Source organism: Ciconia boyciana, chromosome 1, assembly GCF_034638445.1.
Source record: "Ciconia boyciana chromosome 1, ASM3463844v1, whole genome shotgun sequence".
Lineage (NCBI taxonomy): Eukaryota > Metazoa > Chordata > Aves > Ciconiiformes > Ciconiidae > Ciconia > Ciconia boyciana.
The window spans coordinates 160606923-160621400 of NC_132934.1; the positions used below are offsets into that span (position 1 = coordinate 160606923).

The 14478-nt window shown below is 42.5% G+C and overlaps 1 protein-coding gene across 8 annotated transcripts in view; it reads right to left on the reverse strand.

Annotated features, from left to right (window-relative positions):
• CLYBL (citramalyl-CoA lyase) overlaps positions 1-14478 on the reverse strand; it is a 209097-nt gene that overhangs the window by 110833 nt on the left and 83786 nt on the right. For all 8 annotated transcript variants that reach the window (XM_072853858.1, XM_072853839.1, XM_072853821.1 and 5 more), the window contains exon 2: positions 6242-6431. In XM_072853858.1, coding sequence (XP_072709959.1) covers positions 6242-6431 — 190 coding nt within the window. The remainder of the gene's footprint in view (positions 1-6241; positions 6432-14478) is intronic.

Consider the following 14478-nt stretch of genomic DNA (forward strand, 5'->3'; position numbering starts at 1 on the left):
GAGCAACTTCTTTCTAAAAGACACAAAGCGATAGTCACGATTCACAGCAAAAAGGGCTTAGGAACGTAAACATTGCTTTACAGTGCAGCCCTGAATATTAATAAATTTTATTGGATGTACGAGATCTATTTAGTTCCAGAGGAACAACAATAAAATTTCATATCTTCAAGTGTTTCATGTCAGAGGACCCCACAGACATTTCCCAGCCATATGTCCACTCCAAGGGATTGCTTTTACACCTCTGATACAAAAAAATGGGGGGGGGGGGGGAGGGGGGAAGGGAGGGAGGGAAGATGGGGTTTTGGGGTTTTGTTTTGATTTCTGATTATAACACTGGTATTCCCCATGGAAAGAAAAGGCTGAACCCTAGCCCCTTCAAAATGTGCCTGAGATAACTTCCAAAGGTCATCTTTGAAAGGACTGTGCCCTGGCTGGCCTGATGGCACACTAAAGAGAGCTACAGAGTAAGGCGCCGTGTATCCCAATTATTCAAAACCATCCTACTGTCCTCAGTGAAGATAAAGCCACTAATAGCACTGGATCAGAGTAATCAAAACGCTCTGAAACTCTTGTCAAGGACTCAGGAAGAGGCAGAACACTACAGCAGCAGCTCCAACTGGTCTCTTGCTAGGCTGACCTGACAGCTAACACCTCCTGGACGCTCTGAAGAATAGCAGCACTGAAGACAGGATCCTGCTGAAAAAAAACGCTGTTCTAGAAAACTCTCTTGTAAGGGTGGTAACCTTACAAGACCCATGGGAACTAATAACGAAGTCGCAGCCCACTCTGCCCTTGGAATATGAAAGCACTGGCATGGAAATCTTCCTTTCTCCAACAGGAGAAGGAAACTTTTCCACCTGATGATAGGTTCACCTGGCATGGAAGCACGGTGAGTAATGTAGCTCTACAGAGAAAGCTACACCAGGGAGTGCTGGCTTGGCTGAGAGCCCTCGAGATATCTTCAGACAGCTCAGCGCCTACACAGAGACCTCGTAATGGCATAACACGTGATTCAGCTTACTGGCTTATGTGACTTGGTCAAGCACGTTGATGCAGCCTTCTTTTTAAATTTTTTATTCTTTCAATTGTAAAAAATATTTAGGCCCTCTCCTGCAAAGAGCTAAAATAGATATAGGCTATTTTTGTACCATTTCACAAAAAGTCTCTACAGGGTGATGCATTTGCAACATATCAACACTGCAATCTGTATTATTTCTAATTTTATAGTTTTATAATTTCTATTTGAACTGTTCACTTAATAATATCGCCAAGCAAGCCATTCTGAGTAATTTCCTTAAAATGTATAGCAACACTGGAGAAACTTTACGTGTACGTCAGTGGGGAAGAGCTCCTCTTCATCTGTGAATAGTAGCTCAGGGAAAGTAATTTCCCTTTAGCAGTATTCAATTCTCCCCCCCACCAAAACCTAATATCTGTTGTAGAAATTCCCAATTTCTTACAGAGTCAGACACCTGGAGAGGCAGCCGACAGTCCACACCGTGTGACATTATGCATTTGAACCTCTGAAAACAGCGTGTTGACCCCCAGACAAGATTTGAGGTCAGCATGACTAGTAGGCTATGTTCAGCAAGACTAAAGCTAACTTTGTAAAAGAAGGCTGAAATTTTTAGCAACCCTGGGATATCTTCCTATCATCTTCCCTGTTCTGAATTTTTGAAGACTTCCTACAGCTCTGTCCAGTCCCAAAGTGGTTGCAAAAGCCCCATGTGTCCTACTCACATCAGGATCAGCTCTCACCGTACTTGCAGGCTTAGTATTCAGCATACTGTAACTTTGCTTTTTAGTAATTTCTCCCACTCAGAAAATTCACTGAGAAATTTTCTCCTTGTGAACTTCTTGCTGCAAGGTGTTTTTTTTTGTCATTTAGTCAACATATCAACTAGAAAAAAAGATTGAAAAGAAGGAGAAGTCAACAGATGATACCTGAAATCACGGTCAGTGTTGTAAGGTAAGTAGAAGGTAAGAAATGCAGGCACCAAAAATGGTATGCAGATTAGGGTATGGATATGGGCTCCCCTCTTCTGGTGCTCTTTGCGAGCCATTACAAAACATAATTGTGGGGGGAGGGCTCAGGGGAGGAAATCTTCCAAAGTTTCTTTGAGAGAAAATATTGTATAGAAAATAGTTAATGATTTTTTAATTTACAACTGCTGCTTCAAAAGCAGCTACTGCAACCAGATGCAGTTTTGCAAATGTTACCAGCTTTGGTTATAGGAAGCTCATCTACCTCGTTTCCCTCTAAATAAACAACCAGAGCTGCTGACATTCCAGGTTCTTGATCTCTCCAAATCTAACTTAATCCTAATACAAACCACAGAACGTCTTCTTAAAATAGACTTGTTAAGATGTGGTTCAAACTTGCTGCTTGGACTTGATGCAAGTGAAGGCCTTCTGTAGACAGGTAAGTTTGGCCCAAGGCACTGTGAACCTTCAACCAGGTCCTGATTTTCCCAAAACCCAACATTTTGGCAGCAGTTTCAAGAAAATCCATAAGTAGCATTTTTACCGATACAAAACACGGCAATAAATAGTTAAATTCATCAGTACTATTTGTTTGAAGAATAAAGATTAAAGGACAGACTCAGTGTTGCTGTGTTTCCTAGTGGTTTTTCTCAGCTTCAGATGACCCATTTGCAATGGGCCACTGAATATTGTACTTCAGTGCATGTTCTTGACATATCTTTCACACAAAGTCTCCAAACACCTCAGAAACATTAATAAATTAAGCTGCAAGAGCAATAATAATTTCCGCTTCACATTCACAGAACCTAAGTCTCAAAGTCTTCCTGAGTATCTGTGGCAGATCTAAAAATGAAATTCAATCTTCCAATCACTTTGAATTACGCTTTGCTACTAGATCATGCAATCACACAGTCTAATTCAGGTTGGAGCGACCTCAGGAGACCACCTCCTCCATCCACCTCCTCAAAGCAGGGCTAACTACTGCTCTACACCAGGTTGCTCACGGCTTCATCCACTCAAGGCTTGAATACCCCCACAGAGGGAGGATGCACCACCGCTCTGGACAACCTCTTCCAGTGTCTGAGCACCTGCATGGGGAAGACTTTTTTCCCTTGTCTCCAGTCAGCATTTCCCCTCATGCAACTTGTGGTCATTGCTCTTGCCCTGTTGCTGTGCTCCTCTGAGAAGACCCTGGTTCTGCCACCCATCCAGCTCCCCTCAGGCAGCCAAGCCTTCACTGAGGTCCCCTCAGCCATCTCTTCGCCAGGATGAAGAAACCCAGCTCCTCAGCCTCTCCTCCTGTGCCATGACCACCTTGGTGGCCCTTCCTGGGCTCCCTCCTGTTGGTCAGTCCCTCTCTTGTCCCAGGGCCCACAGTGGGGCACAGCCACCTCTCCCACAGGAGACCCTCAAAAGCCAAGTGGAGGGGAGGGACCCTCTTCCCTGAACCTGCTGGCTGCATCCGTGCCAGCACAGCCCTGGAGGTGGTCGGCCACCTCTTTTGCCAGGGCGCATTGCTGACCCCATGCAGCTTCTTGTAAAACAGCACCCAAGGCCTTTTTTGGCAGAGCTGTCCCCGGGCAGTCGCTCCCCAGCCTGTTACTCCAGCAGGCTGGTTATCCCAGCCCAGTGCCGGGAGTTTGCTTTTACTTTTGTTGGACTTCATTACCTTTCTGTCAGGTTGTTCCTCCAACTGTAAAGCTCCATCAGAAGAGCAGCTGTGCCCTCCAGCATATCAACTGCACCCCAGTTTGGTTTCATCGTGAACCTGGTGAGAGTGCACTCCATCCCATCAACTAGGTTGCTAGTGAAGAAGTTAAACAGTATTGGCCCCAGCAGAGGTAAGTGCAAAATAGCACACAGCATGGACTACCCGATTGCTGCCAAACTGCCTCCTGCCCTATAGTCTATCCATCCAGGCCATTTTTTCTCAGGCTCATGACCAGGATACTATGAGAGACCATGTCAAAAGCCTTGCTAAAGTCAAGGTAGACAACATCTATTCAGCTCTCATACTCAAGGATGCTAATTCGTTCAGAAAAGGCGATCAGGTATGTGAGGTGTGATTTGCTCCTTCTCAGTCCATTCTGGCTAGGTCCTTAGGCCCTTGAAATACCTTCCATGAGAACCAGCACCACCTCTTTCCTGGAGACTAGTGTGAGGTTCATGGGCCTGCAGTTCCTCACTCTTAGCCTTTCTGATGACGGCTGTGACATTTGCCTTTCTCCAGGCATCAGGGACCTCCTCCAGCCACCACAGCCTTTCAGTGATGACAGACAGCAGCTTCATGATGACACTAGTCAGCTCCCTCAGCAGCCTCCAGTGTGTCCTTTCCAGTCCCATGGACCAGCTTATTTAAATAGACCCTAACTCCATCCTCCCCTACTGTGGCTACTACCTCCCTCCCCCAAGTTTTGCTTCGAGAAGGCCTGAGAGCAGACTCTGACAGTAAAGCCTGAGGCTTCATGGAGCAGTGGGTCCACATGTGCCCTAGTCTTCCTTCTCAGTTTTGCTGCTGATGCACTCGTATTAGCCATTCTTGTCCTGCTCATCCCTCACCAGTTTTGATTCCAGCCAAGCTTTGACCTTCCTTGTTCTGTCCCCACATGCCTGGGCAACACTTCTGTGTTGCTCCTTGGTCGCCTGTCTCCACCTCTACCTCCTGTCTGCTTCCTTTTTGCATTTAGGCTCAGTGAGGGACTCATCTGTCATCTTAAGTTCCTATTACAGATTTTCCCCCTAATTTCTTTGAAATCTTATACCCAGTGGCATAACTCCCCTTCACTTCAACAGAGCTAGAATTTTACCACCCTTTAGAAATTACTACTATCAACTTTGTCACCTTGATCATAAAATTTTGTTTTGCTGTCATCCTCTATTACAAATAGATGCTTCTGCTATAAAGGATTTGTTTGATATAATTAAGCTACACCTAAAAATACTACAGTTTAATACACAATTGCATCTTGTGTCATCTTACAGCAGCAGCCTCCCAAATATGACCTAAACAATACTAATTCATGGTGACAGCAGATACAATCTTAGTCTTCCACACAGAATTTTAGCAACTGGAAAATGTTTTCCAACTGTCTTCAGCAGTACAGATGAACATTCAGCAATGCTGTTTTAACTTTTCAGAACTAAAATAGTGTAACTAAATAGTGAACTAAAACTCTGTAAACTTTTTTCTTTCCACCATACCTGTAGAGACCTGCAGGTTAAAGAGAGCACCATCAAGGGGAGTCCTTCTGGAAAGCATTAACTCTCAAGAAACAGAAAAGAATAAAATTTCACTCATGTTTTTGAGATGACACAGGAAAATTTTCAAGCCTGTTTTCATAATTTCCTGGACAACATGTTCATACTCAAAACCTAAACAGTGTTTGCTGTAGTCTGAAGCACTGTAAAATCAACAGGAGAACTGACAAATATGAAAATGATGTGATGGCAAACTTATGTTCCTGTTCAGAAATACCTTTCACTAGGAAACATTTACACCAGTTTCTCATATACATTGCTTAAGATGCGAAACATTTTAAAGTGGTTATTTTCAGATATTTAAAAAATTTGGTTGCAAGCAAAACTGGATGTATGTTAGATCATTCTCTCTTCTTTCACAATTCAATGTCAACAAAAACTTGGCACTGGTACTTAACACATCTATATCTCTTTCCCATGCTGCTCTCCATGCCTGCTTTCTTGCAGCTCCTTCAATCTAAAGCACCTTCCAAACCCTGGTGCACTCAGGTTCTAACTTCTCCTTCCTTCAGAAACACCCTAACAGCACTTCTAAGAAGCACAGCAAGTAAATCTTTCTAAACACCCCAAGGCTCGAACCCAAACCCACACTGTTTTGCTCACAATCTGAAGATACTTTCATTTCAACAGCAAACCCCCCACATGGTGATTCTGAACTAACTCTTCCTTTCCTGCTTCTCTTCTCACAGTCCATTTCCTTCTCTTCTATAAGAAATATGCAGCAGTAATAACAGTAGCTCACACTCTTCTGTGATGAGAGCTTATGCCCAGCTCTGTATTCCTTCAAAACTCCCTCCCCACTTACTCACACGGGATCTCTTTCAGTTCTGGGTAAGCAGATTTTCCCAATGCCTTCACAAAGCCTATCAGTGTTACATTACTTTGTATATCTTAACATTTATCTTTGTCTCTCTGGTTGTCACTTCCCCAAGGCAAAGGCAATGTTTTTCCACACGTTCTCTTTAGTGCTGATTGTATCACACAGATAATTTTTAATTACCTTTCTGTTCAGAGCCACGCCATCTTCACAGTCCAGCACTGCACAATCTACATTTAGTGATGGGATTTTTCGTATCTTCTTTTCATCATCCGCAGGTACATACAGCACAGCTCGCCTGGGAACATACTTGTGAGATGATCCAAAGTGATAACTAAGCTTAGGAACACCAGCTGGCAGAGGAGAATCCACCCTGTAAAGGATATAGTTGAAATTAGACTCTTGGCAACAATGCTGTAAAGAATACTTGACTATATTTTAAAAGGGAAACATTCCTACCTAGAGGGTGGCTGGTTTTGGGTTTTTTTTTTTTTTTTTTTCCCCTTAGGAAGAGCCAAGGTAGGGAGATATCAGTATTACAGTTAATTACAGTATAAAACTCCAAAACTACTATGTTCAACAGAAGTTGCAAACTTAAACAGAACTGAAGAACTGCCAGGGCTGAGGTTACCCGTGCAGCCTTAATTATGCTGCCCATTCTGTGTGTATGGCAAGTATTAAATACAGAAGGGTGGTGGTTGGTTTTTCCCTGTCACAGGACTCCTCCATCAGATGGAGGCTGTAGAGAATGGATCGGGATGCTTTAGGGAGGAGGCTGCTATCTGCCACATTTGCTCCAGGAGCTGGACGCACGCTGTGAATGAAGCAGGGGTGTTGTTTAAAACAAACATGGGTTTGCGCCGTTGATTTTGCAACCTTAGTGTTATATCAACAAATGTATTTGCATGCAAATTTTAAATAAGCAAAATGGATGGAGGGGGAAATGAGGAAAACAGGAACAAAACCCCCATGTAATGTGGAACCTCACTAATCCCAACATGTCCTCTCAGAAGCCTTCAGACCTTCAGATCCACAGCACAGGCTTCCATCGACAGAGCTCATAAACCCACCAGCATAATGAGCAGGTTGTTCGCTGCGGTGCCTTTTAAAATTTATAAATGCTTTGTGTACCACACTCCAGTGCAGGTGTGAGCCTGTGGTGCCACATGGCTTGAGTGGGTGGCATCTGTATGGCCCGTAGGCGTCAGGTTTGTGGCGGTCTCCACCCTGTGCCGGTATTCCTGGTGAGGGACCAGCTAACCCACCTCAGGTGCAAACCAGGTTGGTGCACTTAGAGGCAGCGGAGCTGCCAGGGGAGGCTGCCCTCAAGTGCGGTAGGGAGCTTGCTTTGCTCCATAATTACAAGCACAGAGAAATAAATTGCAGAGGGTGCCACTGCGTTTCATGTCCTTCCAAAAAAAACCCCCTTGCCTGCTCCTGATCCTCCCCGTTTCACACTGTACCCCCCAGGCCTATTCTGCTACATCAAAAATGAGGACAAAATAATACAATTTGCCTTCATACTCAGAGCACAAGTCACTTATGCCACAAAATAATCCTACCATATAACACCATTATGCATTATCATGTATATTATTCAGCACTTTGAATAATGCAAAGCTTTTCTAGCACCATGCTGAACATGTCATTATCACATCATGTCAGGGACCCATGCGTTTTCCTATGCCCCTCTTAATAATGCTTCCCAAGTTGCTACACTTGGATGACACATGGCTACATGCGTACGTGGGTTTTCTTCAAAGTGAACATTACTAACCCCCTCAAACGCTTGGAAATGAGTCAATCTAAATCAGAGCAAACGTGATGTGTTGCTGACAGACCACTACAATACTTGCTTTTCTAAGCTAACCCCATTGAAGAACCCTCTCTTCCCCTAGAGTAAGCACCCTAAAAGCTGAATATAGGCCTCGGGTTAAAAAATATGAAGAAAGCTTTTATCACATTTTATCTCAGTAAACTAAGTTGAAAAAGACAACTATTCCACCATCTCCTCTGCTGGGTCTCTGCATGTCCTGGGTAGACACGCTTTATGAGCCCACAAAAACCCGCTGCCAATCTCTTCTTTGTAATGTGCCTGGTAATGCTTAATTCAGCCTAAGCAATGGGGCAGCTTTGCTGCTAAATAGAAACAATGCATTATTTTAATACAAGTGCCATTGCTACCCTTGTTAATAAATCTTCTTCATCTCTAACTGCAACAGCTTCAAGACTTAGGTGGTGGAGGTCCTGACAATACCTGGAGACATGCAACTGAGATCCACAGAGTCTCTCCTAAGTACCCTCTTTGCCCCCTCCCACAAACCACTTCACGTCCCCTGCCTCATGTCGAAGTGGGGACGGTAACACAACTTGTGGCAACTCAAGTGGCTGCTAGTTAAATCCACTTAATCCCATTTTCTTGCAGTAGTACACTTTGGGAGAGTAAGGAAGAGGTGGAAGAGTGGTTTCTCTCAAATGGAAAGAGGAGGGTCTTTTTCCAGTGTGACACAGAGGTCAGTAAAGAAGTTTGCAGTTCTTCACTAAACATATATGAGGGGACAAAAGTGATTAGTTTCTATTCTCTTTCTCTGATGGCTTCAACCCTGTAGTTCCCAAAAGCACAAAGGAGTCAAAGAGCTCAGCCCATTAATAGTTAACTCCAGCCTAGAGCCAAGCAGCCCCTGAAGCACCCTTAATGACTGCCTCTCATCAACCCTTCTGAAACTCGATAGACATGGCTAACACCACAATCTCAGAGCACACTGAGATGAGATGTATCTCCTGTCACGCACATCGCCCAGGATTTCTTCTGGGCTGTCATTGAACCAAGGACTATTTGACCAGCCAGTTTCCCTCTCACTGCTGCCAGCCCCACAAAGGCAGCTCTGCTCTGCACACCACACACAACAGAATGTAGTATCGTGTAGGTAAAACTATCATTACCTGCAGACCAGATTCAGTCAGGTGTCACCACTGAGGTCTATGAACTTTTGTTCAGATGCAGGAGCAGTATAGCTCCCCCAACAGACTAGCTGACTCTGAAGAAGCAGTAGATTTAATCCATTAAAATACCATCACTTAATTAGCCTTGATGTTTGAAATACTATCACCTGGTGACTATTGCTATCTCCTCTTCAGCTAACCAACTTTGTAGCCACATGGGCCTAAACCACAGATTTCTCAGGACACAGATTATTATAAAAATATACTGTAAATTTGTCAAATTATTAGTCTTATGGAATATTTTAGCAAGTTGAAGAAGTAGTAATTTTTTCAAGAGGTATGGCCAGAAAAAAAAAATGTACAGGAGGAAGTGGTGTCAGTGGACCAACACAGCATCCTTCCTTCAAAACAAAGAGCTCTAGAAATGTACATGTAAAATAAGAGTTTTCAACAAGTATGCTTAGGTATGACTGCAATAAATGTTTTCATATGCTATTATTTTGACATACATTCTGAAAAAATTATCTTCTGTTCTCACTGTGCATTTTCCTTGCATAGTCATATTTTATGTTCTACAACGAAATGAAATGTAGAGGAAGAAGTGGATTTATTATGAAATCCATTTGCCTATAGACCTTTTTAAAACAGTGGCAAGGCCTAGGGTGCTACGCATATAAGCAGTTAGCTACTCTGGTAGGAAACACTATCCCGCTTATCTTGACTTCTGTTATTTTGATAGAATAAAAACATCCCCAGCAGTTACTTTTTTAGGACGAAAAACCCCCACACAGCACTGCAACCTCAATTATATTGTTAACCCCATGCCATAAAAAGGAAGAAAATCTTACATATGTTTCCTGACTGCAAGTATTTTAATGATTCAAACTAAGCTTGACTATGCTTTAAACTAAACACATGGACATAAGCCAAGTGAATTTGCTAAGACAATGTTTCTTCCTTTAAGCTCTGTAAGTTAAAACAAGGAGTAGGCTATTGGGTAACACTGACTGAATTGTTTTACAGCAGCGTATTTTCTTTCACAGCATCTAGCAGCACGCTGAATGCTCCTGGGTCTTGGAAATGAAACTAAATTTCTTCAGCAAACATAACACTCTACTAAAGTCTTCATCAAATATGTAAAAGTAGCTGGCAAGTTAAAGTTACTTGTGATCCTCTGAGAACCATTTCACCCAAGAGCAAATAGTTCATCCTCAGGAAGGAGAAAACAAAACCTTTTTGATTACTAAGAGACATTGCACTTTGCAATGGCAACCATACAGCGTGACTGCAAACCAGTGAAATTACCTCAAATGACACACATTTCCCTGCTGTAAACTGGGTTTTCACATTCCAGCATTGCTCATACTCACACATATACTTAACTGCACACACCTGTGCAGTCTCAACGGAGCCAACAACATATAGCTCACAAAGTAAAGTTCTCCGACAAAGTGATTTTCAGGATCAGCACTTCAACCTGCGCCTCTGTTCCCAGTTTATTTGCTAGATCAAATCATCCCTGGAAGAGACACTACACCGTGATCTGCCTAACGCATGGAAAAATATCCATTGCTCGATAAGCTAAATCTTTCCTTCTACAATCTTTGGCACAGCGTTGGCAAAGTGTTTCCAAAGAACATGTTTAGGCATTTGAATAAAACCATTAAAAAAGCTGGATAATTTCTACAATGTGTATTTCTGACCCGCATGCATGTAACTGCACACCAGCCGCAATCCTGGATATCTGTGGTGCTGCGGCAGAAGGACAGAAGTGACCTGAGACCCCACTGAACATGACCCAGCTAAGGCAGCAAAATCTCCTACAAATTATTTCTCCAATATGTGCAAAAAAACCCCAGGGTAAATATAATGGGTTTCCTATGTCAAATTTACAAGGGAGTAGCTCACAACCGCACACAAATAATCTGCCAAAGACAAAGGAAACTTCTACGAAATTACAAAGCCCCGCAATTTGCATAGTAATTCTTTCTAATTAAGAAAAGCAGCTATAAGTTGTTTGTTATAAACATCAGCAGGCCCTGTGCAAATGCGAAGGGCTCGCAGCCGAGCTGAGTATTTGTGGAATCAAAGCGACTCGCCGGAGAGTTTTATTGGTACAGCTGCGGCGCATGCATTTTATCACACATGCTAATAATCCTGGTTATGGCACTAACATTTTAATCATTTGTTCTGTGGGCTTGTTTCTCAAACAATTAGCACTAATGAATGGCCAAAATACCTCGGATCATATATGTCTAATTGCAGTCAAGAGCGGTTATTGTCCGCATGTACATTTCAATTCACCTCTGGGGATAATGTTTGTTAATTGTATTTCTTTATATAGCAAGTGAAAAAAGGCTGTTCACTCAAAAAGGGACTAAGTGTTCTCTTCTTTCCCTTTGTTCCCACAAGAAGCTAAAGTCACTTCAAGAGGCACTTAATCCCATCATCCATGGTTACAATTGCCTTACAGCATCAATCAAAAAGAATCTGAAGTAAAATGATGCAGCTATATTGTGTAATTAAAAGCAATTCAGGTAGTTATTGCTTGGGGCATTTTCCAGGTCCAAATACTTAAAATGGCACTGCGGGGATGCTAAATACTGTAGTGTTTTAAATTTGGTCAACTACAATATCTCACAGAGAAAGGGGAGGAATATGCAAAAAAAAATCTCCTAGTGTGTATTGTAAAGCGAAAGAAAAGAGGAGGAACAGCTAACGTTTGAAGTGACAAAATCTACAAGTCTCCATATAAAAGGGAAATAAAAATATCAAGAAGAGAGAAAAGGGGAGGAAAAAGAAAAGGAGGCAGTTTTCAAGGAAAAGAAATTCCCCGCAATTGTTAAAAAGTTAACATGTGAAAAAATGCTAACGTTTCCTCGCATGGAAAACAAAAGCTCATGTCACGAGCTTTACCATCAGAATACCGGTCCCCGAAATCTTAGCGCTTTCCTAGTGGAAATAAATCCGAGGTAAACTGAGCAGTTCTTCTTTGGGCGAAAAAAAAGAGAAGGACTTAGGTTAAAAGAGAAGAGCTATGATATTTACCTTTGAATAAAGCCAGAACTTCGGGAAGGTACTTTACCTAACAACTGCCGCTAACCCTGATCCAATTATGCTAAAATTAAAACTGGGGGGTTATCAACATATCAAACACTCAGCTTTACATTTTGATTTCTTCCTTTGTTCCAGACCCACTATGGTCATTTCCCTGACCCTCCAAAAACTAATTAAGAAACCCCCCAAACCTAACCTCTCGCCAGGGCAGGCAGAAGCCACCAGCCACCAGCTCTCGTGGTTTGAGGTCTCTGGACAAGCAGCTTTCCTTCCCAGTCAAAGCGCCCTGGAAGAGGCTTTGTCTGACTTTCAGCTCCCCCAATAAGGCTGATACCATCTCGCACCGATGTAACGTGGAGATTAATTCCCCTGAAGCTGATGGGAGTATACAAGTATAAAATTGGCCCCCGTCCCTCAAGTTTGAAGAAGGTGAAAGAATAAACCCTAACACTTTCACGGCATCCCTTAGGGAGACAGGCGGTCTGCACTGCACCCAGCCCCAGGGACCGAGTGCGGTGGGCTGAAGAAGCGCTCACAAAAACTCAGCGAATTAAGAAATTTAACCCCCGTAACAACCAGCTTTGGATATCAAAAGGGACAGATTGGAGGGGGTCGCTCCCCTGAGAGCGGTTGCCTGCTGGAAAAACTGCAGCGGGGAGAAATGAAAAGGGGGCTTCCAAGTGACCTTTAGCAAGCGCTTGCTCCAACTGATAGGACACATCACATTATAGCCAAAAAATAGAGAGGCGAACCAAATGGGGAAGGAGAGCCCCGCTGATAAAAAAAAAATCACGATGCAGAGAAGTATGAGTGGAAGAAAGCAGTTTAGGGTTTAAATGGAAACTGAGTACCAAATCCAAATCTGCTGGCAAGTTATTTTAGGAAAAATATGTGTCTTTGGCTGCTATTTATAATTTTTTCCTATCGCCAGTAAATCGATGTGAGTCATATAACTGGACACCAGAGCCTTTCTGAGGAAAAGATCGAATACAAACCAGGAACTTACTGACAAAGGCTTAAAATCACGGAGCCCTAAGCCATAAAATGATAAAAGGTTAAATAGTTAACCAAACTTTCTCCTCCCACCAGCACTGAACGTAAAAAAACCCCTTTTATTTACCCCACCATGTTCTTTCAACTACATTTGACCCTGTTGTTTTGGTTCACTCCGAGCTCCACCATGCCTCGAATTGCTTTGAGTGAAGATCAGTTTTGGTTTTTTTTTCTTCTCAGTTCAAAATGGCCAAATTAGACAGCCAGGATAAAAATAAAAGGACCACCGGCTTCTCATATTACTAACGTCTCCTGTTTTCATGGCAGCAAAAATAGTCCGTTTGTGAGGAAGAGGAGAGTGCTATGGTTCTTTGACTTAATAAGGGAATTTTTAAAGAGGTTTAAATAATGGCTCAGGGTGACAAGGGCTGCTGCTTCCTACTAATGGCAACAGGCTGCTTCTCTCGGGCAGCCTGTGCGTGTGTGTGTTTGCTATCATCCAAGGTTAATTGGTGTCCTGTCTTGGGGAGCTTTAACATACGTGACATACAGTCGAGGGTTCGCTCTCTTCCTTACGGCGTGGGTAACTGAATAACTCGTCATGCCCATAAAGTATTCCCATAAAGAGCTGCGCTTTGCTTTGCTTTTATCAGTAGCAAAGTTTCTAGCTCCTTGGGATGCTTACTGCTGCTCAATCAAACCACTTCACCGCAGGGCAACAGAAAAGCACTGTTCGTCTGTGACACAGGCGCTTTGCCACATTAACCAAAGGAAGGTGTAGTTAAGAGAACAATTAATTTCCCTGTTTTCCTAAATATAAAGATATATAAATAAACATAAATGCTAATTATAAACAGTTTTGAAGATTTAAGTTCTGTAAGTAAATTTTAAGCGCTTTCATGTATTTAACTAATGTTGCTTCTACATTGCATTTTTTAAATCTACAACACTGTAAAATTTTGTTTAGCTATACGTTTTCCAAACAGAAGTTCTTACATTACATATTTTTTACAGAATTGCAGCTAGCAGCTGTGACAGAAAATTACAACACATTTAAAATAACAAAACCATCCCACAATAAAGATGCAGATTCAATACCATATCAAGAGGTTTAGAAAGGACTACACATAAAATTAGCCTTTTTTAAGATGTGCACTGAGAAGTCAGAAGAGATTACTTTGGATGTATGACATTGATGTATGATTTGTTTCAGTTTATCACTGTTGTCTACAAACCAATATGCACCAAGTGTGCTCAGGGCTGTGCAACACAAAGGAAAAACCATGGCTTCTGGGGTCAAGCATCTTCCAGTTCAGGAGAAGGATCAGGCACATATCACCAACAAGCTGTCCTGGAGCATCCCGTGCCAAATTCTGTCTTAGGAAGTGAATATATAAACCCCTCAAATCTGTAATGGTTGCACTTTT